Here is a 23,718-nt window from a genome sequence, read left to right on the forward strand (position 1 = left end):
CCAAACCCAGAATATAAAGTAGCTGAAAGTGTGATTTTTGACTTGTTTCGTCCTGCTGCTGCAGGAAAACAGTTCAGACGGGCTGACGCTATACGCGCAGGGGCGTTTGATTTGGTTTCCCGAGCATTTCTTTGATGCTGTTGAAGTTTTTAACTCTCTGATGCAGAGATACAGCATGATTTAGTTTTACTGTGCGTTACACTTTTCCCACTTTGTGGAATAACTTTGCTTGAAGGACAGATCATGTCACTTATAGGTACTTTGTTTTAGTGAGATTTTTGTTTCTCTTTTGGTTGCCAAGAGCATTTTGTGACGAAAACTTTTCATGGTTAAAAGCCTTGGGCAGATGATTAGATACATTTTTTTGGTTGTTTTATCCAGCGCTGAGCGTTATTGCAGATTTGGATCTGTAAAATGCTATAGTACAGGGGTCTGCAACCCTGATCACTCGTGCCACAGCTGACACGTGAAGGGTTTAACTGATGGCACGACACGCGGTGAATTAATCTGAGAAGGAGCATTAAAAAATAAATGGCCGGGCCACCGGTGCACATCGCAAATTAGCTCGCATAGACACGTCAGTTGTTCTTCTTAATGACGGTATCTTAGCTAACAACCCCAACTACCAGATTCAACTTGTAATTGGATAAAAATAACGTAGCCTACCTGTGAGAGGGACGTGGCTAGCTGGCAGTTTTTTCAAGCGATGCTGAAATTTCCACATTCCGACACAAATGCTTCAGGAGCTGTCCGCTCAGCGCAGCATCAGCACCACGGAAATACACTGATACATCCATGGACTCGAGACAGGATTCACGATGCGTCTTCGGGACTTTCAGGTGTATGGACCAATGTTTTCTTTTCTGATCTAACCAGAAAGCTTTAGCGAGCAGCTGGATTTGTCTCTCTTTAACTGGCTGGACACAGAGGACATCGAAATGCAGCTGATTGAACTCAAAAGCTCGACTCTGTGGGGTCAAAGTTTGCAGAACTACGAACGCAGCTGGAATCCACAGCTGTGCGTGTTCATGGAGCTTGCATTTTCACCTGCTGGGCATCACTACCTGACAAGTTTAACTGTGTTAAGAACATTGCACAGGCCTTATTGACAGTATTTGGCTCTACATATCAAAATAGCTGATCTGCACTATGCCAACGTCTGTTTAGAAATATAGTTCTATAAAGTTGTTTTATATAGTGTGTAGCTGTTGATGTAGAGCATTATTAAATCTATTGCTAATGCAACGGTTGATATGGCACATTGACTTCTGAGGAAATTTTAGATGGCACTCATCATTAGAAAGGTTGCCGACCCCTGCTATAGAAGATGAAGCTTCACACATTGATATGTGCGCACAAACAAACCACTGCACAGGGTATTTTTTTGTGTTTTAATTCAAGCCCTCTTTTCTATTCAAAGGAGACAGTCAATTCATGATAACAAGCTTATGTTATTGTTGTGGATGAATTTAATTTTGTAACTTTCCGAAGGGGAATCAATTGTTCCCCTTGCTTTCATCAAAGATTTTAACTTCCTCTTTTCTGTCCTCGTCTCAGGTCCCACGAGTTGCGGTCGAAGGTCTTGTCCCTCCAGCTGCTGCTGTCCATCCTGCAAAACGCCGGGCCCATCTTTAAGACCAACGAGATGTTCATAAACGCCATCAAGCAGTACCTGTGTGTGGCTCTGTCCAAGAATGGGGTCTCCTCTGTGCCTGAGGTCTTCGAACTGTCTCTTTCCATTTTCCTCACTCTCCTTTCTCACTTCAAGACACACCTCAAGATGCAAATCGAGGTAAAGCATTTGCTTTAAGTTTGGACAAAAGCACTGGGTCTCCTACACAAGAGCTGTCGGCCATAGAAACCCATGCCGTGAAGCTCCCGGCACACAGTTTCTGTGCTGATGTTAATGCCAGAGGAGCTCTGCAGTTATTGACTCAGCAGAGACTGCACTCGGGGACCTTTACATAGTCTGCCACTTCACGGCTGGGTTGCTGTGGTTCCTAAATGCTTTCATTTCCTTTCTGTTACGGCATCACAGTCGTATTCAGTTGTGTTTGTAAAGGCACACTGCATGGCTAACAGTAGGTGTGACCCAGTGCTTTTGTCCATATAGTTTATGAAAGTATTGACCATAAACTGTATATAAAAGATGATTGTGGTAACACAATTGGAAGCGTTAAGTCTGGTATTTCAGTCGTTGCCATCTTGATTATGTAAGTGACAGAAGAAGAGTTTTCAGTTGATATCTCCTTTCTTTGTTAGCAGGCTTCATCCATAGACCTCAGAGGTTCATCACAAAGACATGCAGCCCCTCTTATTTGGGGTCTTACTTACTATTAAACTTGTCTGACAATAATGCAGCTTACAACTGTATTAAAAATGCAAACATCTAGGAAGGCAGCGACCTGTGTCGGCACACTTAAATCCTTATTAGGTGTAAATGTGTGAGTAATAAAAGAAATCCTCCTTGTACATTACTGATGAAGGGAAAATTAGCTTTAGAGACCCAAGTCGTTTTGTGCCCGGCTACTTTTGGACTTTCAAAGAAGTGCCGTTTATAGCAAAAAGGTATCGACAGAAAGGATCGCCATAGAAAGCAGCAGTTTCTGCACTAACAGTCTCTGGAACGTAGTACAAAGAAATGTTTTGAACCCAGAAGTCATTCAATATTTTTCCCATGGTGAGTCAAGCTAGGATATTTTTCTCTCTTTTATTTTTACTTAGATGTGCAGGGAAAACCCGATGAACTACTTGGCTAGTTCATCAGCCAACTAGTTCATCTGGCACCTGGTTCACTTTGTAGGAAACACAGGAACAATTGAGGTGTTAAACGCCACATTTAAAAGAGAAAATAATTTTGATCGACTTGTTTTTACAGTGAAGAACTGTCAGTATATATGTGTATCTTTCATGTTTATATCTAGCATCTTTCAGTGGTAAGAGATATTGACGGGCTGTTACCATATCTGCTGTAACGTTCTTCCTCCTCTGCCTACAGTTTATTCTTCTGAGTCTAACTGTCGAACATTTGACATCCACCTGCTATATTTGTTGTATCCACTCGAGGGGAATCGTGTTTTGCTTCTGGAGGGTTGCGTGTGGGCTTTCTCTTTTTTTTTTTTTTTTTTTTTTTTTGGTTATGCAGGCACCTGAAGGTTGTTTTTACCTCTCCTTGTGTGTGTGATTCATGTTTACACTGTCACATGAACTCTCTCAACAGGTGTTCTTCAAGGAGATTTTCCTGTATATTCTTGAGACGTCCACAAGCTCCTATGACCACAAATGGATGGTTATACAAACCCTCACTAGAATATGTGCAGGTTGGCGTCTCTCTCTATTTTCACTTCTCTTTGTGTCATTTAGAAAATAGAAGTACTTTGATTGGGGCTTTAGATGTGGTGCAGATATATCTACTAGTTGTCAAAAAAGTTTTTAGCTGTACAGAAATGCTGAATAATACCTCATATGAACTGCTTCTTTTTTCACGTGACTGTCGTAACAAAGTTGCAGTTTCATCTAATGATTAATTATTATCTTTATATGTATGCCTATTGATTCACCCTCCACATTTTCACTCCCAAACTCCATCTGGCTCCCATCTGTCCCAACAGACGCCCAGAGTGTCGTGGACATCTACGTGAACTATGACTGTGACTTGAATGCTGCTAACATATTTGAACGGCTGGTCAACGACCTCTCGAAAATTGCACAAGGTCGTGGAGGCCATGAGCTTGGGATAACCCCCCAGCAGGTGATTTTATTTATTTATTTAATTTAAAGTTATTATTGCTATTATTCACAATCTTGGGCTGAAAAAAACTGTTGGGATGCTTTTCTAGGAGCTGACCCTGAGAAAGAAAGGCCTTGAGTGTCTAGTGTCAATCCTGAAGTGTATGGTGGAGTGGAGTAAAGACCAATACGTCAACCCCAATTCCCAGACCAGCCTCGGTGAGACACTCATGTCTTTTATCAAAACTGTCTGGCAGTCATCAGACCTGATCTGAATACAAGGCATAACCTTCCTCTTCATTGTTATTCTGCACACTGATCAGTGTTTGGCTGGTAGTTTGAAACAATCCAAGACAGGCTAGCTGTACACAGAACAATGTGTTACTGCAGGGGAGAGTGTAGTAATTCCTTAAAAATAACAGTGAAGACTGTTTGGTTAAATTGCAGAATACAGAACATATAACACGAATGAATACATCAGGACACAAGCCTGTAATATTACTGAAATCTTCAGAATGAGCTTTGAATGTATGACTAAAGCTTAAATAAAAGGAAGTGTTTGGGTACCTTAATTTTATTTTTTGCCTTGTAGCCTCCGTCTTTTTCAATCCTCCACCTAATGTAGGAAATATGATGCTAATTAAACACTGTTATGCTAATTAAGATTGCATATTTTTTTTATTTTATTTGCCAGATTTTTGATAAACACTCCTATTTCCAAAATGTAGACATTTCTAGCAATAATTTCATAATTCAGGCTTTTAAAGGTTTTTACTGGTTTGCGATAAAGCTCCATCAGCATAGTTGCAATCAGAGGCAGGGTGGACAGCTGGCATTCATCTGGGAGAGCTACAACTCTTAAGAAGAAATGCAAACGTTCATCAGCTCGGTTCCCACCGCTCGAAGCAGCGGGATAATGCCCAGAGGCTGGCGCAGACAGGCTAATCCAGGAGGTTTAATCCTGAAAAGAACGATACCTTAGGCCGAGCCATGATTGAGGCGGGGGGGGTGGACTGAAGATATCTTCAGTGTCAGACTGGCCCTTGGGTTTTCAGCACATCGGAGGATTTCTGTTGTTTGCTCAAACTAAGGAAGAGTACAGCTGCGTGAAAGCACTGGAAAGATATCCCAGAAGCCTTCTGGAGCAGCCCATGGGCTAGCCTCAGGCTGGGCTAACAGGGCTAACTAGCATAGGCAGCTGTGTTCGCTCACAGTGGCGCTATTTCTATTTCAAAACTTATGCCACCTCATTAGCAATCTAGCAGGAACTCATAGGTTAGTAGTGGTGTGCGGATCGATACTGAAATATCGATTCTTCCGATCCCAGCAATTTATGTTCTAGAATCGATTCTCATATTTTAATATCGATATTTTAGTACTCTGGGGTAAATTTGTAGTTTTTCCATTAAAATGAACGCAGTGGAAAGAAACTATACAATTCGGATCGTCTAATTTGGAAGGAACTACTTCCTCTTACGCCTTTCATAGTCATATGCGGAATACGGCTGTATAAATGTGTGGCAGCCCCTGGCGTGCACACTCACAACAATGGCTGAGCGCAAACAGAGTCCTGTGTGGACACGTTGTTGTGGCAACACCACTGACCTCGTCAAACACCTCGGAGTAAATCACATCACAGAATATGATAAGCTTATGTTGAGGCGAACTGAAGAGGAGGACAGGGACAGGTGCTGCTAGGGCGAGACCGACGTCTCTCGCAGAGTCCTTTAGTGCTGCAGGCAGGCAACATGCTCAAATAGCGCACAACGTCAGTTTTTTTTTTTTTTTTGTTTCTATATGATTATTCTGCATTATTAAGCAATAAAAACAAGTTGTCTGATGTCCTCTAATCATTATGAAGCAATATGGTTATGTTATTATTACAATTACATAATACAATTATATATTGTATTATGAAATGCAATGAAACATTAAGTTTTTGTACAGAGTATCGGTATCGGATCAGTATCGCTGATACCACCCTGAATTTTACTTGGTATCGGATCAGAAAGGAAATCAGTGGTATCGCACATCACTATAGGTTAGTATTTGAATTTTGAATGTTACGTTTGCCGCCGAATTTCAGACAGAGAAGTTTTCACTGTTTTCTTTTATTTTACAATGTGGAATATGAATTGTGGTTACAAATAGAGTATAGCAGTACAATATATCACATCCCCTGTTTTTAAACTGTCCCTTGTCTCTCCTTGTGAACGACTTCAAAGCAAGAGCAGGTAACAGTAGAGCAGTATGGAGTGTTTGCTGGAACGTGTTTGTGTCGCTCGTTTTACACCCGTTGTGTCCGTAGGGAGTTTTGTACTAATGTTGGGTTACATAGCTTGTGTTTGAGAGTTTCCTGTTGCCCAGCTATACCCATAGATTTGTAACAAAAACCGTGTTTGAATTTAACCACAACTACTAATAGGTGAAAATGCTGCTGGTTGGTTTTGATGGAAACATTATAAAGTAGTTCCCCGACGCACAGCTTGTGTTCCCCCATTGTTTTCCCTCCGTTCTGTAAGCCGGGGAGTGGACACAGAGTGCCAGCTCACATTACTGCGGCTTTGTCCTGAATGTTTTAAAGAGTTTCCGATAGGTAATCAGACTCCCTCCGTCTTACAGCGTGGACTCGCTCCAGCAGCAGCAGATCCCTGAGCTTACTCCAGCAGGCTTAAGAAACCAGCCTCTATTGGTGTCTAAGTTCTTTCTGCTTTCCCTTTGACGACCTGGAGCTTTTCAGATAACCCACCTTTTATAATACCCCTCCCCTCCCTCCTGCCTTGCACCTGCTCCGACAGTGTGAATAAATGTGTGTTTCTGGAATTCATTAAGCTGCGATTGTGCACGGATTCGAGTAACGCTTGCATTCATACCCTCCCTGCCAACAACAACAAAAAATCATTAAGTAGACCTTGGGTTCATTTTCTTTGGTCCAGTTTTCCCCCTTTTAAATGACTGAAGTTTGTCTCCTGCAGTACTAGCTTTAAGTTAGCTGTTTTTTAAGCCTTGAGGCCATGCTTGTGCCAGAGTTTCAATTAAAGGCCTCGCTTCTATGATGTTTGCTGGGAGTTGCAACAATAGTCTTTTTTTTCTGTTATTATCATATATGTCCACTTATCTGTCGTCCCTTCTGCGTTGTCTTATCTGGTGTATTTTTTTCTTTCTTTTTTATTCCTCAGGCCAAGAGAAACCATCAGAACAAGAAAGCACAGAGTCCAAGGCTCCGGAGACCATAAACCGCTATGGGAGCATTAACTCTCTGGACTCCACAGCCTCGTCCGGTATCGGAAGCTACAGCACGCAGATGTCTGGTACTGACAACCCAGAGCAGTTTGAAGTGCTCAAGCAGCAAAAGGAGATCATCGAGCAGGGCATCGACCTGTAAGGGGTGCCGCTTTCACGGAGTAATCGTTTTATCCTCCGGATAACTGTGGCATTAGCTTCATTAAGTTGTCCTTCTCTGGATCTTCTATAGGTTTAACAAGAAACCAAAGAGAGGAATTCAGTACCTTCAGGAGCAAGGCATGCTGGGTACAACCCCCGAGGACCTTGCTCAGTTTTTGCACCAGGAGGAGAGGCTCGATTCGGTAAGAAGTCATGTGGTTCTTACTTTCAGCTAAAACAGAGTACAGATCTGCTTCTCTGCTCACACCACAACACAGATTTGGGTCCAGACTTTTGGCATGTTGAAGTGAGGAAGCACAAACCGCACAGTGATCTCAGAGCAGGTGTAACGTTTACAGCTTTATCCCAAGACCGGGTTAAGCGAATACGATACTCAGTCACCGACGGCTGATGGTGCCAGAGTTGTAAGTGCGGCTGTGGCACCAGAACAGTTGTTGTATGTGTCGGGGGGTGTTATTAAAAATAGCACAAATGAGATTTACTCAAGCGAAGTTATGGCAGGGAGGAAAATGGCTCATTCTAGTAGCATGGAGTGAGTTTCCCACACAAACATCTGGAGATCAGAATCGTTAACTAAAGCTGAGATATGAAATGAAGAAAGTCTAAGAATGTCTAATATTGTAAATATTGCAACAGATGACATATGAGATGGCGTGAAGTGACTGTTTTTCTTCTGTTGCCTGCATCCGCCCGTCAGAACAAGGGTGCAGCAAGCTAACGCTACAGCCTGTCCTATGAAGCAGGATGTGGCTAATCTATCTTAACTTCAGGATTAACCCTGAGTTTTCAGGACTATCAAGGTGGTTCAGGTCTTGCTGGGTTATATTGCCATGGTAACATGTTGCCAACCTAACCTGCTCTGGAAAATGATAGGTTTGAGATTAAAGATCAGCAGGTATGAAATCGCCTCTTACTGACCAATCAGTTGCCTAGAAAAATCCATTCCTGGAAAAAACCCCTGTGTGTGGAGAGCAAGAGGGTCTAACAATGAGGATCAGTGATAAATACAGTTTCTTACACATAACTTTACCAGCTAACAGCACCACTTCCCTTTGATGTAAACATGCTAATCATATCCCAGCTAGATTGATAAAGCCTGGGTTACTTTATCATGTTCATGTCCCGATGTTAGGGTAAGTGGATCCATATAACGGAAAGATGTTGAACCTGTTTTGTGGTACAGAGCCCAGATCAGCTACAGTAGGATACTATTAAAGTCTACATCCTATCCTGCTGTCGCTAGCATGCATTTGTAGCCCAGTAGAAAAAAATGTTGTTTGCATAAAACTGGTAATACCCCACATGATTATTTCTGAAAAGAAATGTTGGTGCTGAGTTTGTCAAATGTATTTTTGGTGCTTCATGCATATTAAGAAATTTCCCAGAGAAAGACAAACTTTGGCACATTTATGGTCATTCCATCTCATTAGAAAAGAAATCTCATCTCAGAACTTCAATCTATTTCAGACACTCTCCCACACACGCAGTAGATAAGAACCAGCACAGACAAATGCTAAATATGTGTTTTACGTTGCGGCACGTTTCACATAGCCTCTGTTTTCTTTTGCTCTGTCAGACTCAAGTGGGAGAATTCCTCGGGGATAATGACCGTTTCAATAAAGAGGTGATGTACGCCTACGTGGATCAAATGGACTTCCAGGGCAAAGACTTTGTCTCTGCGCTGAGGATGTTCCTGGAGGGCTTTCGGCTGCCCGGAGAGGCCCAGAAAATCGACCGGCTCATGGAGAAATTTGCGGCGAGATATCTTGAATGCAACCAGGGGTGAGTTTATGACTCTGGAAATGCTTGCGTTTGGTTCTCTGTGGTCAGTAAACACAGTGCTGTTAAATTAATCTGCTCTCCTACCCTTGCTTTCCTGTCCCTTTCCCAGGCAAACGCTCTTTGCCAGCGCTGACACTGCGTATGTCCTTGCCTACTCAATCATTATGTTGACAACAGACCTTCACAGTCCACAGGTGAGCGCTCCGCCTCAGTGAGGCAACGGCCTTCGGGATGTGTTTAGACAGCAGTCCTTCCCTTAAATATCTGTTCAGCATAAATCACAGAAGTTAAATAAGCAGCTTTTGACCCGAATCCCTGTTGTTATCTGCAAAGGTTAAGAATAAAATGACAAAAGAGCAATATATCAAGATGAACCGGGGCATCAATGACAGCAAAGACCTACCTGAGGAATATCTCTCAGCCATCTACGACGAGATCGCGGGGAAAAAGATCGCCATGAAGGAGACAAAAGAGCTCACCATGAAATCCAACAAGCAAAGTGAGTCTCAGTGCTGGAGGAGTTCTCAAAGGTGTAATGAAAAAGGAGATTGTAGATATTATCCAGAGTCATTTACTTGATATCGTTGTTGCTGGAATGGTTTTGGATGAGGCTTGGAGCTATCAGAAATCAGTTATTCTATGAAAAACACTTCTGATTTACACTTTGCAGCAGCTGTTAAAAGAAAAGCTGCAGTTTTTTTTCCACTTTCTGTAAAAAAAAAAAAAAAAAAATGTCTGGGGTTTATTGCTCAGGTGTGGCCAGCGAGAAGCAGAGGCGCCTGCTGTACAACTTGGAGATGGAGCAGATGGCTAAGACGGCCAAAGCTCTGATGGAGGCCGTCAGCCACGTGCAGGCTCCCTTCACCAGTGCCACACATCTGGAGCATGTCAGACCCATGTTCAAGGTAATAACGCCAGCGCATGCACATGTGCTTCAGACACAGCTGGGCACAGACACAGCTGCAAACAAATCATCCTTGCCGTTGTTGTTTGTTTGTTTCCTCAGCTGGCATGGACGCCCTTCCTGGCCGCCTTCAGCGTGGGGCTTCAGGACTGCGACGACACTGAGGTGGCCTCGCTGTGTCTTGAAGGAATCCGCTGTGCCATCAGGATCGCGTGCATCTTCTCCATTCAGGTACTGCAATCTGTTTTGTAGGACTAGTGCCGTACCGTATTACCGACCTGGCAGCGCGTTGACACAAAGCATTGTTGTTGTTTTGCCTCTCACAGCTGGAGAGGGATGCGTATGTGCAGGCTCTGGCCAGGTTCACCCTGCTCACAGCCACCTCAGGCATTGCAGAAATGAAGCAGAAGAACATTGACACCATCAAGACCCTCATCACTGTGGCCCACACAGATGGAAACTATCTGGGAAACTCCTGGCATGAGGTTCGCTCCACTTATGTCACATGAAACTGGCGTTTGTGTTGGCTCGCAGGAACGTGTTGTTATTATTCATCTCATATTTAAATGATCATCTTTCCCGAGCCTCAGATTCCTCTGGGATATCAATTTGTATATCTACAGTGGGGCAAAAAAGTATTTAGTCAGCCACCGATTGTGCAAGTTCCCCCACTTAAAATGATGACAGAGGTCAGTAATTTGCACCAGAGGTACACTTCAACTGTGAGAGACAGAATGTGAAAAAAAAATCCATGAATTCACATGGTAGGATTTGTAAAGAATTTATTCGTAAATCAGGGTGGAAAATAAGTATTTGGTCACCTCAAACAAGGAAAATCTCTGGCTCTCACAGACCTGTAACGTCTTCTGTAAGAAGCTTTTCTGTCCCCCACTCGTTACCTGTATGAATGGCACCTGTTTGAACTCATCATCTGTATAAAAGACACCTGTCCACAGCCTCAAACAGTCAGACTCCAAACTCCGCCATGGCCAAGAACAAAGAGCTTTCGAAGGACACCAGGAAAAGTATTGTAGACCTGCACCAGACTGGGAAGAGTGAATCTACAATAGGCAAGCAGCTTGGTGTGAAAAAATCAACTGTGGGAGCAATCATCAGAAAATGGAAGACATACAAGACCACTGATAATCTCCCTCGATCTGGGGCTCCACGCAAGATCTCATCCCGTGGGGTCAAAATGATCATGAGAACGGTGAGCAAAGATCCCAGAACCACACGGGGGGACCTGGTGAATGACCTGCAGAGAGCTGGGACCAAAGTAACAAAGGTCACCATCAGTAACACACTACAACGGCAGGGAATCAAATCCCGCAGTGCCAGACGTGTTCCGCTGCTGAAGCCAGTGCATGTCCAGGCCCGTCTGAAGTTTGCCAGAGAGCACATGGATGATGCAGCAGAGGATTGGGAGAATGTCATGTGGTCAGATGAAACCAAAGTAGAACTTTTTGGTATAAACTCAACTCGTCGTGTTTGGAGGAAGAAGAATACTGAGTTGCATCCCAAGAACACCATACCTACTGTGAAGCATGGGGATGGAAACATCATGCTATGGGGCTGTTTTTCTGCCAAGGGGACAGGACGACTGATCCGTGTTAAGGACAGAATGAATGGGGCCATGTATCGTGAGATTTTGAGCCAAAACCTCCTTCCATCAGTGAGAACTTTGAAGATGAAACGAGGCTGGGTCTTCCAACATGACAATGATCCAAAACACATGGCCCGGGCAACAAAGGAGTGGCTCCGTAAGAAGCATTTGAAAGTCCTGGAGTGGCCTAGCCAGTCTCCAGACCTCAACCCCATAGAAAATCTGTGGCGGGAGTTGAAAGTCCGTGTTGCTCGGCGACAGCCCCAAAACATCACTGCTCTCGAGAAGATCTGCATGGAGGAATGGGCCAAAATACCAGCTACTGTGTGTGCAAACCTGGTAAAGACCTATAGTAAAAGTTTGACCTCTGTTATTGCCAACAAAGGTTATGTTACAAAGTATTGAGTTGTATTTTTGTTATTGACCAAATACTTATTTTCCACCCTGATTTACGAATAAATTCTTTACAAATCCTACCATGTGGATTCATGGATTTTTTTTTTTCACATTCTGTCTCTCACAGTTGAAGTGTACCTCTGGTGCAAATTACTGACCTCTGTCATCATTTTAGGTGGGGGAACTTGCACAATCGGTGGCTGACTAAATACTTTTTTGCCCCACTATAGAACAGAGCAGAGACCTGTCTTTACTTTGTTTATAGCTCACATTTTGTAGAATTTTGGTGTTACCCTTTTCCCACTTTATTCTACATATGATAGTTTGCTGCGCTTGCTTGTTTTTTAACTTCTTTCTACATTTCTGCATCTGTTTTTTTTTTTTTCCTCCAAATACTTCACTGTTGTTTCTCCTTGCAGATCTTGAAGTGCATCAGTCAGCTGGAGCTGGCTCAGCTGATTGGTACCGGGGTCAAGGCACGCTACATCTCAGGGACGGTGCGGGGCAAGGAGGGCTTCATTGCGAGCACGAAGGAGCAGAGCAGCGATGAGTACCTGGGTTTAGGTCAGCGATCATCATTTGAATGCATCGTGCACACAAAGACCAACGTTAAAGCCTAAATCAGCCTAACAACCACCTGTGTTTTGCTCTGCAGTTGGAGGGACTGTGGACCGTAAGCAGATTGCCAGCATTCAGGAGTCCATCGGAGAGACCAGCTCTCAGAGTGTGGTGGTGGCTGTGGACAGGTATGCACCTCCTGCTGTTGTTTGTTTATTTGTAGACTTTAACGTCCTTAAACGAAGCATGCAGTAAATGAACGTAGCAAGGATCACATCCTCTTATCTACCTTTATTTTGGAGTAAAAAGAAATGAAAATACAGCGCAGCTCTTAAGTAATTTGTGTTTCTGTACAGGATATTCACAGGTTCTACCAGACTGGACGGTAATGCAATAGGTGAGTCCAGCTGATCCACTATTATACATGTAATTTCCTTATTGCTTACAAGCAGAGGTACATGCTAGCTGTTTTTAATTGGCATGAATCACGTCCTGCACAAACCGCTTTTCATTGCCAACGTTTTCTGTCCGTTCATCAGTTGATTTCGTGCGCTGGCTGTGCGCCGTGTCCATGGATGAGCTGGCCTCGCCCACACACCCACGTATGTTCAGCCTGCAGAAGATAGTGGAGATCTCCTACTACAACATGGGTCGCATCAGGCTGCAGTGGTCCAGGATCTGGGAGGTTATTGGAGACCACTTTAACAAGGTGAGCGAGAACTAGATAACTCATAGCTTAATACACTGATCGGGCACAACATTACGATCACTGACAGGGGAAGTGAGTAACACTGGTTTTATAGATATTTCAATACAAATTTTATTTTTTTAAATTTATGTTTTGGTAGCTTTGTTCCTCCATAAAGTGTTGGTTTGAAAATCTATCCCAAAGGTTTGCAGGAACTGAGCTACAAAGGCTTTTTTTCCTTCTCTCTCCCACTTTCTGTTTTGTAATGATAAACACCGATTGTTGCCAAATTCTGGCATTTTGATATTCCAAGGACTCGTCTCTCACCAAGATTCGAGTCTCACGGCGCAGCTACAGCCTGGATTTTGGCGAAGGAGTGCCTGTTATGTGAAAAGTTTATTCAAGAAATGTTAGAGGCTTACTTTTCAGTAAAGGAACAGTGTGTTCTCAGAGAGCCGCACATCATGCGCTGAATTTAGGAGAAAAAAATGTGAAAAATAATACAGTGTTAACAATATTGTTCTGTCTTTGTGTAGGTTGGGTGCAATCCCAATGAAGATGTGGCCATTTTCGCGGTGGATTCTCTTCGGCAGCTGTCCATGAAGTTTTTGGAAAAGGGGGAGCTGGCTAACTTCAGATTCCAGAAAGACTTCCTGAGGCCTTTTGAGCACATCATGAAGAAGAACAGGTACAGAAGGAGTGCAATCATGTGTGAGTGAGTGATCACGTTAACTCTGCAAGTGGAAATCTGTAGTTCCTGGTGGTGTAAAGACAAGTTAGGAATCGCCCCTTGTTCTTGGGCGCATGCACAGAATGAAATAACGCACTCAAACCTCTCCCTTTAACCTCATCTGCAGCTCTGTGCCTCCTTCCCTTCCTCCCTGTAGCAGTGAGTTGGCATGTTGTTTGCTTTCTCACGTGGGGACGAGTAGCAACCCAGCATTTCAGCTGACCCATTTCAGTCTCTTTGCATTACCCTTTCAGTGAATTCACGTAAAAGCCTCTCTTTCCTCGTTTGCTCCGAATCTATCTCGGCTGGAATTTAAGCAGCTATCATTTATAAATGAGAGCGATTTTCCCGTAAAGGCTGCTGCGTGGCACGTCAAAGAGGAAAGCTGTTTCGTTACAGCACACGTTTCATTGATATGAAATAGGAGTAGCAGTTTAAGTATAAATCCACCCACAGATTGAACAGCCCGAGAGCTTCAACAGAGAGGAGATGGCAGGCAGCCACGTAAACCCTGCAGCGCAGTGTGTCTCGCTCATGCTCGTTCATGCTGCCTTCCCCTGTGTCGGTGTGTGTAATGGTGAGTGGAGGCAGAACTCCTCTCTCATTCATAGCTACGGAGCAATTAGGATTGCTCTTCACTGAGGCCACAACTCTAGCCAAAGCTGGAATAATCATTCTCTCTGAGAACAGGGCTGTGGATGTCATCAAGAGCCTTTAAAGCTAATTGAAATCAATGACGGGATTCATTTTCTTCTCTTTAAAAGGGACCAATTATGCAGGCACCAGCTCCATGTTTTTCTTCTTTGACTCTACTAGAGTAGCTTTGCTGTCATCCAGAGTTCAAAATAATGCTTATTTAGTTTATATTGTGCCTCGACGCATTCTGTCAGAAAGTCTCCTTATTTTTCACTTTCATTGTTATTGTTTGCTGGGTGATGATGTCACATGCTTTTACGACAGTCCAGCCGTACTAAGAGTCCGAGGAGCGCTAAGCACGGGGGAATAGCGATTTCCAGTGTGATTCAGAACCTCTGTAGCTCTAAGGATCAATTCCTAAATTAATAGGTTGGATACACACACACACACACACACACACACACACACACACACACACACACACACACACACACACACACATATATATACTTCCGTTAATTTCAGGAAGTTGTTAGAAGTCTGTGGTATTATGTTGCTAAAGTATACATCTCCACTGAGGCGGTCTAGGAGGAGACTGATCTATACTCTGACATATTGTTTACATCCTTTAGGGGTTTTAGATTAGGAGGTAGCACATTATAAGACATGTACCTGATATGGAGTATGTTAGGAGATTCGACTGATATTGGCAGAAGCATGTAGCCTTTGACACAGGTCAGATCCATGTATATCAGTTAGGTTATTTGGCCACTAGAGGGCTGTGATGACCACCTAATTGCTGATCTTTGCTAATATTGAGATATTAGGCCTTTCTGTTGTTTTGGATAAGCAGATATTCCTGCCAATGTGAGATTTCATTAAGCCAGAGCATTTAGTTATTGATGTATGATGTTGAAAAGTAATGGTTGTTATATTTGTCATGTAATTATTCTCCCTGTTTTCTTGTTATTTAGAACCACAGACATACGCACCCTTATACTCTCACTGAGTATGCCAGTTGCTGTACTACTGGCCTGCTGTTCAATCAGTTAATGTTCATTAAAGTATATCTGGAAAGCACTCTCTGTGCCCAACTCTCTGACTGGAGTCCTTGTCCTGAGGGAGCTATCACACCGGCATCCCAGTGATAACTCTAACACATTCACTGCCTGAAACAAGCTATGTTAGCTTTTATTCCTTTAAGGCCATCCTCTCCTTAAGAGTGTGTCTTTATGGCGTGGATGTGATCCGACCTCCATCCAACAAAACTATCACGTGCACCTTACAGGCTGAAGTTAAAAGCTTTTCTGTAGTCACATCCTGTATGCTTAGCATTGTGGGATGCATCAGGGGTAGCATGTTCTCCAGCAGTCCAGAGCACAGCACCTTCTTCCTGTATTTACTTTTGTTGCTCTCACCCCAGACACATCTATCCAATACACTTCAAGTACCCCTGTAAGTTTTTTTTGTATGTGTTAAGAAGCCAAACTAAAGAAAAGCTACAAGTTTATAAACTCATCAACTGATTTGGACCAGAGTAAACAAACCATTGGTGTGAAAATATCCTAAGACTGCTTCTGATTGGCTTCCATCCTTAAACAGAAGGTTTAAACTGTATAACAGGATGTTACTACATATACTATGTATGTGGTATACTAAATATTTGTTTACTTTATTCCTCCTATTTTGCGGCTCCTCCTTTCCTGTTCTTTTTCCTCTTTGTTTTGACCCCTTCTCCTTCTGCTTCATCACTCACCTCTTTTCTCTGTCTCCCATTCAGGTCTCCCACCATCCGAGACATGGTGGTGCGCTGTATCGCCCAGATGGTTAACTCCCAGGCAGCGAACATCCGTTCAGGATGGAAAAACATCTTCTCCGTCTTCCACCTGGCTGCCTCTGACCAAGATGAGAGCATCGTGGAGCTGGCCTTCCAGACCACTGGTCATATCGTCAGTAAGTCCAACAACCTCCCCAACTTATTTTATCGTTAACCACTTCCATTTCCCTTGTAGTCAGCAGACTGGTTTAATTTGCGCTTCCCCTGTACCCCCACCACTCTTCTAATTTTGCTCCCTCCTCTGTCTGCCTCCTAGCGAATGTATTTGAAAAGCACTTTGCGGCTACAATCGACTCCTTCCAGGATGCCGTGAAGTGTCTGTCAGAGTTTGCCTGCAATGCCTCATTCCCAGACACCAGCATGGAAGCCATCCGCCTCATCCGACACTGCGCCAAATACGTCTCAGATAGGCCACAGGTCAATACGAGTCCTCGTCTTATACAGATCGCTTAATTTAATACTGTACGGGAGGCGTGTTGTGATCGATTATGATGCAAAATGCACCGACTTGTGCATCAGCTCAGATAGTCAGAATATAAATGGTTGGTTGAAGCAGCAAAAAAATTCAAGTCATAATAAAGACATCAATATAGAGACACTATTAAAGATAATGCATTTAAGATACATGACATTAGCATTATGAATATATATGTAGTTCTGTAATCTATCCTACATCTACTACTGTCTGCAAAAAAAACACCTTCTTGTGCTTGACGTAATAACTTGAGAACATGTGCAGTGCGTACCAGGGGCATGAACAATATGTATGGATGTGTGGGAGGATTAATTGTCTCCTGAGGCAGAAATGGTGCAGTGGTGAACTCATATTTCTCTGGCAGGCCTTCAAAGACTACACCAGTGATGATATGAATGTAGCGCCCGAGGACCGTGTGTGGGTGCGGGGTTGGTTCCCTATTCTCTTTGAGCTCTCCTGCATCATCAACAGGTGTAAACTGGATGTCAGGACCAGGTAGGCGGGATTTACCTTTTAGCTTGCTGTTTAGGAGCTTATAGGGTGGGTACCTGTATGCACAAGTGTGCTTTTAAAACGCTTTCACATTTCAGCTGATTGGAAATGGAAAATTTGCATGGGGTTCTACATAGTCCTGCTGCACAGCTGGAGTTAATGCTAGATTATAGACTTTAAAGACTTAAAAACACATCATCTATAGTATTAAGAAAAACAAAATGTGCATGTGTGTGTCTGCGTATTTCCCAGGGGGCTTACAGTGATGTTTGAAGTGATGAAGACCTATGGGCACACCTTTGAAAAACACTGGTGGCAGGATCTGTTCAGAATTGTCTTCAGGATCTTTGACAACATGAAGCTGCCCGAGCAACAGACTGAGGTACACAATAACGCTTTCATCCACATCCTCTGCTTCACATCCTGTGTTTGAACGGCTCAGCCAGATGCACTCAGAAAATGTCAGAGCACAATCTTTAATCTCCCGGTATATTTGTTTTTGGTCTCATGCTGAAACCTTCTCACTGCGCCCTCAGAAAGCAGAGTGGATGACGACTACCTGCAACCACGCACTTTACGCCATCTGCGATGTCTTCACCCAATACTTTGAGTCCCTCAATGGCGTCCTGCTGGATGACATCCTTGCTCAGCTCTACTGGTGTGTGCAGCAAGGTGAGTGCACATCCCTCTTTTTGGCTAATGTTTACAGGCAGAATTATCTAAAAAGTGGCAGAATAAAGGGGCAGGGAGGTGTGCAGCTCACTTAGGTGGGCCAGACCAGTGAAAACCCCCTTTCTGTCAATGTCAAGTAGTTTAGCTGCACAGTTAGTCCCTTAGGTATTGCAATATAAGGAAACATCTCTCCTCTCCAATTCACCGTTTCCTTATCTCTTCCCCCTCCTCCTCCTCATCCTCCTCTTATCTTCTTCTTCTGCAGATAATGAGCAGCTCGCCCGTTCAGGCACAAACTGTCTAGAGAATGTGGTCATCCTTAATGGAGAGAAGTTTTCCCCAGAAACCTGGGACAAGACATGTAACTGCATGCTGGACATCTTCAAGACAACAATCCCACACGCGTAAGCTGCTGCCAAAAACACACCCATGCTTTTGAATGCAGCATTTAATCCCTGCGGTTATTCTTATAGCAGTGCTTAGTTGCAAAATGAAAGCGGCAGATCGAATTAAAGAATAAAAGTCTTAATTTTTCGCTTTGTGCGTCTAGATTTTAATGTTTCACTCTCAATTCAGTGTAATCACATTCTTTCAGATTATGTATAATTAAGTTAAAAATCATAATGGATTTTAAATTAAGACCTTGGTTGGTTTAATCGGCCGGCCGTCTCTGGTACTTTTCTATAATGAAAGCTGGATGTTGTTTATTACCCTGCATGAAAAGATGAATTTGTTGGGTTTTATTGAATGACTAATTCTCCTGTCTCAAAGGCTTTTAACATGGAGACCAGCGGGGGCAGAGGGAGAGCACTTATCAACACAGAGCCTGCCTGACAAACAGCTGGTATTTTTCATTTATATCACTAATTATTTCTTTCCTCTGCTTGTTGCAGGTGATGAAATTGTTGCATTTTTGCTTTCCTTTTAAAAACGAGAACACAAGTTAGATTTTCTATAACTGATTGATTTACACGTACAGCTCTTGCATTATAGCAGTACCTCTGTTTACTTTGCTCCCAGGACTCAGTTTCCCAGAAGTCATTGGACATCCAGTCCCGCTCTGATGACCAGCATTCCATCAGCAGCTCCGACAGAGCTGCGATGGAGAATCGTCGGCAGAGTCAGTACAGCTCAGCCTCAGGCGTGACCGAGGACGGTCCAAGGAGTAGGACCCAAACAAGTCAGTCTGCCACTTCACTCAGAGATTTTTGACCCCTGTGTGTTTTTTGCCTGCGTACATTTTCTGATTAACTTCCCCCCCCCTTGCGTATCCCACAGAGATCCAGGAGCAGCGTTTATTCTCGGCTTTACTCATAAAGTGCGTCGTGCAGCTGGAGCTGATCCAGACCATCGACAACATCGTCTTTTTCCCCGCCACCAGTAAGAAGGAAGATGCGGAGAACTTTGCAGCTGCTCAGGTACAAACAGCTGTTTTCTCCCACTCCTGCGTAGAAATGCGGCCGTGTTTTGTTTTTGTGTTACAAAGTAATGCATCATTCATTTGTCTTTTCGCAGCGGGATGCTGTGTGTTCAGCAGACGTCTCCGTGGAGACCCAGGACCAGGGAATGTATCGCTACCTGACCTCTGAGCAGCTTTTTAAGTTGCTGGATTGCCTGCTGGACTCGCACCACTTTGCCAAGGCTTTCAACTCCAACAACGAGCAAAGAACCTTGCTGTGGAAAGCAGGTAGGGCGAGAGAACATGGGCTCCATCTTTTCTCCTTTGCTTTTGATCATGTAGTCAAAAATTACAGTAACACAAAGTCTGTTTCGAGTCTCTTTAGGTTTGACAGACAAAAACTCGAAAACTTTAATATGCTGAGCTGTAAAGACTTGCTTGCGTTTGTTCATTTTGAAGGTTTCAAAGGAAAGTCGAAGCCCAATCTCCTGAAGCAGGAGACCAGCAGCCTGGCATGTGGGCTGCGCATCCTGTTTCGCATGTACACAGACGAGAGCCGCCGGGACGCCTGGGAGGAGGTCCAGAGACGACTGCTCAAGTAAGGACCGCATGCTATCCTGATGGGCAGCGGTAACTTTGCATCTACTGAGGCAGTCAGTGGAGCTGAGTGTAAACATTCCAAATCTTATTATTGGCTCAATATTATTATAGTAATCTATTAGAGACTATAAGGAAAAGGACTGGCTTAACCCTTCGTCTAAGTGTACGTAAGTCTATTTGCATTTATTTTGTAGTTCTAAACTATTTTATTGGTCAAATGAAGCTCAAGACGTCTGAAGGAAAGGGCTGTTCTGTTGTCGCTATGACATTAGGGAGGGTTGTTGAGATTTCGGTAACTGTAGTTGGTTACTTGTGGCGAAGGCCCAGCATGTTAGCTGCTTTGAGGTTGTCTGAAGTGGATGCTGTGTGATGTTTGGATCCAAAGGAATCAGCGCATAAGATGTTTCATTGTTCAGTCAGCACTGCTGTCATCACACTGTCTTTATTCAACGCCTCACACACTGCTGTCATCCCATTTCTCTCCCTGCCTCGCCTTCATATTGATGATGATGTCAAAATGAAGAAGAATCATTGCTCGTCTCTCCTAGTTGCATTCATTATTAGAGAGGAGATAAGAATGGATGCGGGTGGAGGAGGCTAGTGCCTGCATGCAGATCCTAATTCACTGAAATGCTGCTGTGTGTCACTTAAAACACCACATCAGCAGCACAGGCTTATGTCTGAACTCCACACAAGCACTTTTTCTGTTTACCAGAGGCCACGCAGCTCACATGCTAGTTTGATTAGCGCAGGGACCAAAGCAGATTTGGGTGGCCATTAAGTCACAGAGGCGGGAGAGCTGTGAGTGTGAAGGAGGGAGGAGAGGAGGAAGTGGATGTTGTCAGGCAGCTGCAGGATCAAAGACAAAAAGGTGGCTTCAGTTTTCCTTGAGCTTTAAGTGTGGAGAAAAACATCCAATTGTTTTCATACCAGCCTCAGTCTGGGGTTTTAATTAGCAGTCGTTGAGCTAGAGCAACCTTCATCATCCTCGCAGCAATTTTTCATGTGACAAGTGAGGCGGGGGATGCAGATGTTGCCTTGCTACAGTACGTTAGAAAACAACACAGGAATCAGAAGCACTTTTCTATGTTTGACTTCATATTTGACTTCCAGGCTTGTTCTGTTCGGTGTGTTAATCCAGATTTCTTCTTCTCTTTCGTGTAGCGTGTGCAGCGAGGCTATAGCATACTTCTTGGCCCTGACCTCAGAAAGCCACAGAGAAGCGTGGACCAACCTGCTGCTGCTCTTCCTCACCAAGGTGCTAAAGATCAATGATGAAAGGGTAAGAAGCCAAAACACCCACTGATGCTCTTCCTCGTTGCTGCGCACACACAGACAAGACCTTTTAAGTCTACGTGTGATGTAGCTTAATACTTAATACTTATATTTTTTTTGTATTTTGTTGGTGTCGGAGGCAAAACAAACATATTTTTGGCCATGTGTGCTGTTACATATGCTTGCACCTATCCTGTTAGGCATACAACAAACAAAACTGAGCAGGCTAAACCTTAATCCCACTACATTCATCATCATGTTTTCCTTGAGTATTATGGTATGGGAAATGGTGGTTGAAGATAACAGCAAAATTATTACAATCAAGTGAAATGAACTCATCTTATTGCATTTGAAATAGATGCTTCAAAGATGGAGACCTGGTCTGCAAACCATTGCAGTCAGAGGCACATGAAGATGATAATAAAATGGAAACGTGACAGAATTAGACTATGGTCTGTTTGCAAGTAAATGGGGTCAAATTGGTATTTACATGCAGTGTGTTAGTGATAACTTGGCAATGAACTGTGATAAATTGGGGGAAAGATCTCTTGCCATCTATGCCACCTTATGCTCAGAGTCCAACCAGAACCTCATACATCTGAATCAAAAATTCAGAAAGTCCTCCACAAAATTTGATGCAATTTGACTGCAAAAGAACACAAACACTTTGCAACCTTGCTTTCATATATAAATATATGACCAGATTACAACCAATTGGCAGCCAGTTAAGTCAAGTTCCCTAATGCAAAGAGATTGTAGAGTGTTGCATTCATCAGCAGCATGTTGGCAGTCTGTGCATTTATGAATGAGGCATTTATTTACAAACCTTTGCAAATTTGTTTGTGAGTGATTACATTCTCTGCTGCCTCCTACAAGGCAACCTGTCAAGTCACCCTGTGAACAAAACTATTCACTGAAAAAACCTGCAATTAGTCACCCAACGCGAAAAAATTAAATTCAGTCCCAGTCAGTTGTTTTTATTATTTATTTATTTTTCTGGTCACAGTGAGGTTGTCATCCTGTTTTCACTTTAGTGTGACTGGGCCATTACAGATTTCTCTTTGTAGATTTTGTGTACATCAAAAAGAATATGAGCATGTGTTTAAAGATCTAACTTCTCATTGTCTTCCTCTGTCTCTTCCTGCTCTCTCATCTCACCTTGTAGTTCAAAGCTCATGCATCCAGATACTACCCTCTTCTGTGTGAGATCATGCAGTTCGACCTGATCCCCGAGCTCCGAGCTATCCTAAGAAAGTTTTACCTGCGTATCGGCATCGTGTTTAACATTGCACAGCTGCCAGAGCCTCAGCAGGCCCGTGAGCCAGAGACTGACATGGAGGTTGGGGAGGAGGCTGGGGAGGAGGCCCAGTGACGCTGCACCGCAAACAGCCTGGAGCACGAAGCCCTACCGAGGCCTCCGTCGTAGATTCGCATGGCCGTGCTGGTGCTCTGTGCTGCCTCAGGGGCCTCGGTGTGTTTTTATGCCGAACACTTGATTTAAAATTGGCTGATTGTCAGTCAGTTATCTGTTAACATCCACCCGCTCCCTTAACCCTGTCACCACACACACAGACACGCCTGTACACACAAACAGCCCAGACGGAGTCCTTGCTAACACTATAAAAACATGTCTTGTACCATGTGTAGCGATGCCTCTACTGGATAAAACTACTGATAACCAACTGACAGTTATCCATATCTGATCTGCTCAGAAGGAAGATATAAAAAAAAAAAAGGTGTGCTTCTTACTGTATATTTAAAACAAAGAATGAATGGTTTCAGCAACGTGCAAAAAGACATATTCTGCAACTATGACAGTGACGTTTGTCACACGTTGATAGTAATGATCTCTCTGTCTGCACTGCAGATGGCTAACATTAGTATGGATAGCCTCTTGGATGATACTAGTTGTACAGATCTGATCTGCCGTTGTGTAATATAATCTTATAACACTAAATTTCTTTTATTTTTGTTTAAATTTGTTTTCCTTCTCTGGATTTGCTGCACTTGAGCTGTTTTGTTTTTGTTCTTCAAATGCACTGGAGATTTTACTTTTGTGATAATTTATTTGACTGTACCACCTCCTGCAGATTGTCCTAAACAGTACGATTTGTAATTAAACTAAGACCGCGGAAAGTGATGGGTTAAATTATTCCATTTTATATGTTATGAGGTTTTTAACCGAAATAGACGATAACGGGGCTTCTATAACTGGAAGACGACAGCAAACTGATTCTAGCTGCTTTTTTGAGTCACTAGTCTGTTTTCATGTGAGTTTAGTTTTCACTCTTGTGTATAAAAATCAGAAGTTAATAATATATTTAATGGTTTTTTCTTTGGTCTGGGGGAAAGATATATGTATAGAGAAAATGACAAATGTTAGCTGTGCTTTAAGTATGACTGGGGTGCATTCCTGCTCATGGATGTAGAAAACAAATGTATATGATACAGCAATGTAAAGTTTTCTATGTTGCAAAAGAATATGTACAACTTTCTGTACAATACATCATCTGGCATTCTAATCAGGTTCTAGGTCA

The 23,718-nt window shown here is 43.2% G+C and overlaps 1 protein-coding gene across 2 annotated transcripts in view; it reads left to right on the plus strand.

Moving 5' to 3' along the window:
- Positions 1 to 23,700, plus strand: part of arfgef1 (ADP-ribosylation factor guanine nucleotide-exchange factor 1 (brefeldin A-inhibited)) — a 53,965-nt gene extending 30,265 nt beyond the window's left edge. Inside the window, exons 11-40 of one of the 2 annotated variants that reach the window (XM_085418657.1) lie at positions 1,558 to 1,792; positions 3,221 to 3,320; positions 3,612 to 3,751; positions 3,840 to 3,948; positions 6,909 to 7,110; positions 7,205 to 7,316; positions 8,711 to 8,916; positions 9,026 to 9,110; positions 9,250 to 9,415; positions 9,670 to 9,821; positions 9,923 to 10,051; positions 10,147 to 10,305; positions 12,239 to 12,383; positions 12,475 to 12,565; positions 12,734 to 12,774; positions 12,917 to 13,086; positions 13,602 to 13,753; positions 16,212 to 16,384; positions 16,525 to 16,685; positions 17,108 to 17,238; positions 17,488 to 17,617; positions 17,772 to 17,907; positions 18,173 to 18,311; positions 18,679 to 18,751; positions 18,928 to 19,087; positions 19,186 to 19,325; positions 19,423 to 19,594; positions 19,766 to 19,904; positions 21,071 to 21,188; positions 22,347 to 23,700. In XM_085418657.1, the coding sequence (XP_085274783.1) occupies positions 1,558 to 1,792; positions 3,221 to 3,320; positions 3,612 to 3,751; positions 3,840 to 3,948; positions 6,909 to 7,110; positions 7,205 to 7,316; positions 8,711 to 8,916; positions 9,026 to 9,110; positions 9,250 to 9,415; positions 9,670 to 9,821; positions 9,923 to 10,051; positions 10,147 to 10,305; positions 12,239 to 12,383; positions 12,475 to 12,565; positions 12,734 to 12,774; positions 12,917 to 13,086; positions 13,602 to 13,753; positions 16,212 to 16,384; positions 16,525 to 16,685; positions 17,108 to 17,238; positions 17,488 to 17,617; positions 17,772 to 17,907; positions 18,173 to 18,311; positions 18,679 to 18,751; positions 18,928 to 19,087; positions 19,186 to 19,325; positions 19,423 to 19,594; positions 19,766 to 19,904; positions 21,071 to 21,188; positions 22,347 to 22,553 (4,273 nt within the window). In that variant the 3' untranslated portion in view covers positions 22,554 to 23,700. The remainder of the gene's footprint in view (positions 1 to 1,557; positions 1,793 to 3,220; positions 3,321 to 3,611; positions 3,752 to 3,839; positions 3,949 to 6,908; positions 7,111 to 7,204; positions 7,317 to 8,710; positions 8,917 to 9,025; positions 9,111 to 9,249; positions 9,416 to 9,669; positions 9,822 to 9,922; positions 10,052 to 10,146; positions 10,306 to 12,238; positions 12,384 to 12,474; positions 12,566 to 12,733; positions 12,775 to 12,916; positions 13,087 to 13,601; positions 13,754 to 16,211; positions 16,385 to 16,524; positions 16,686 to 17,107; positions 17,239 to 17,487; positions 17,618 to 17,771; positions 17,908 to 18,172; positions 18,312 to 18,678; positions 18,752 to 18,927; positions 19,088 to 19,185; positions 19,326 to 19,422; positions 19,595 to 19,765; positions 19,905 to 21,070; positions 21,189 to 22,346) is intronic. The other variant, XM_085418658.1, reaches the window with a different exon arrangement.
- The last annotated feature ends 18 nt before the right edge of the window (positions 23,701 to 23,718 follow it).

The sequence above is a fragment of the Rhamphochromis longiceps genome, linkage group LG9 (assembly GCF_057381845.1).
Source record: "Rhamphochromis longiceps isolate RC_006_pf linkage group LG9, R_longiceps_female_GT1.1, whole genome shotgun sequence".
Lineage (NCBI taxonomy): Eukaryota > Metazoa > Chordata > Actinopteri > Cichliformes > Cichlidae > Rhamphochromis > Rhamphochromis longiceps.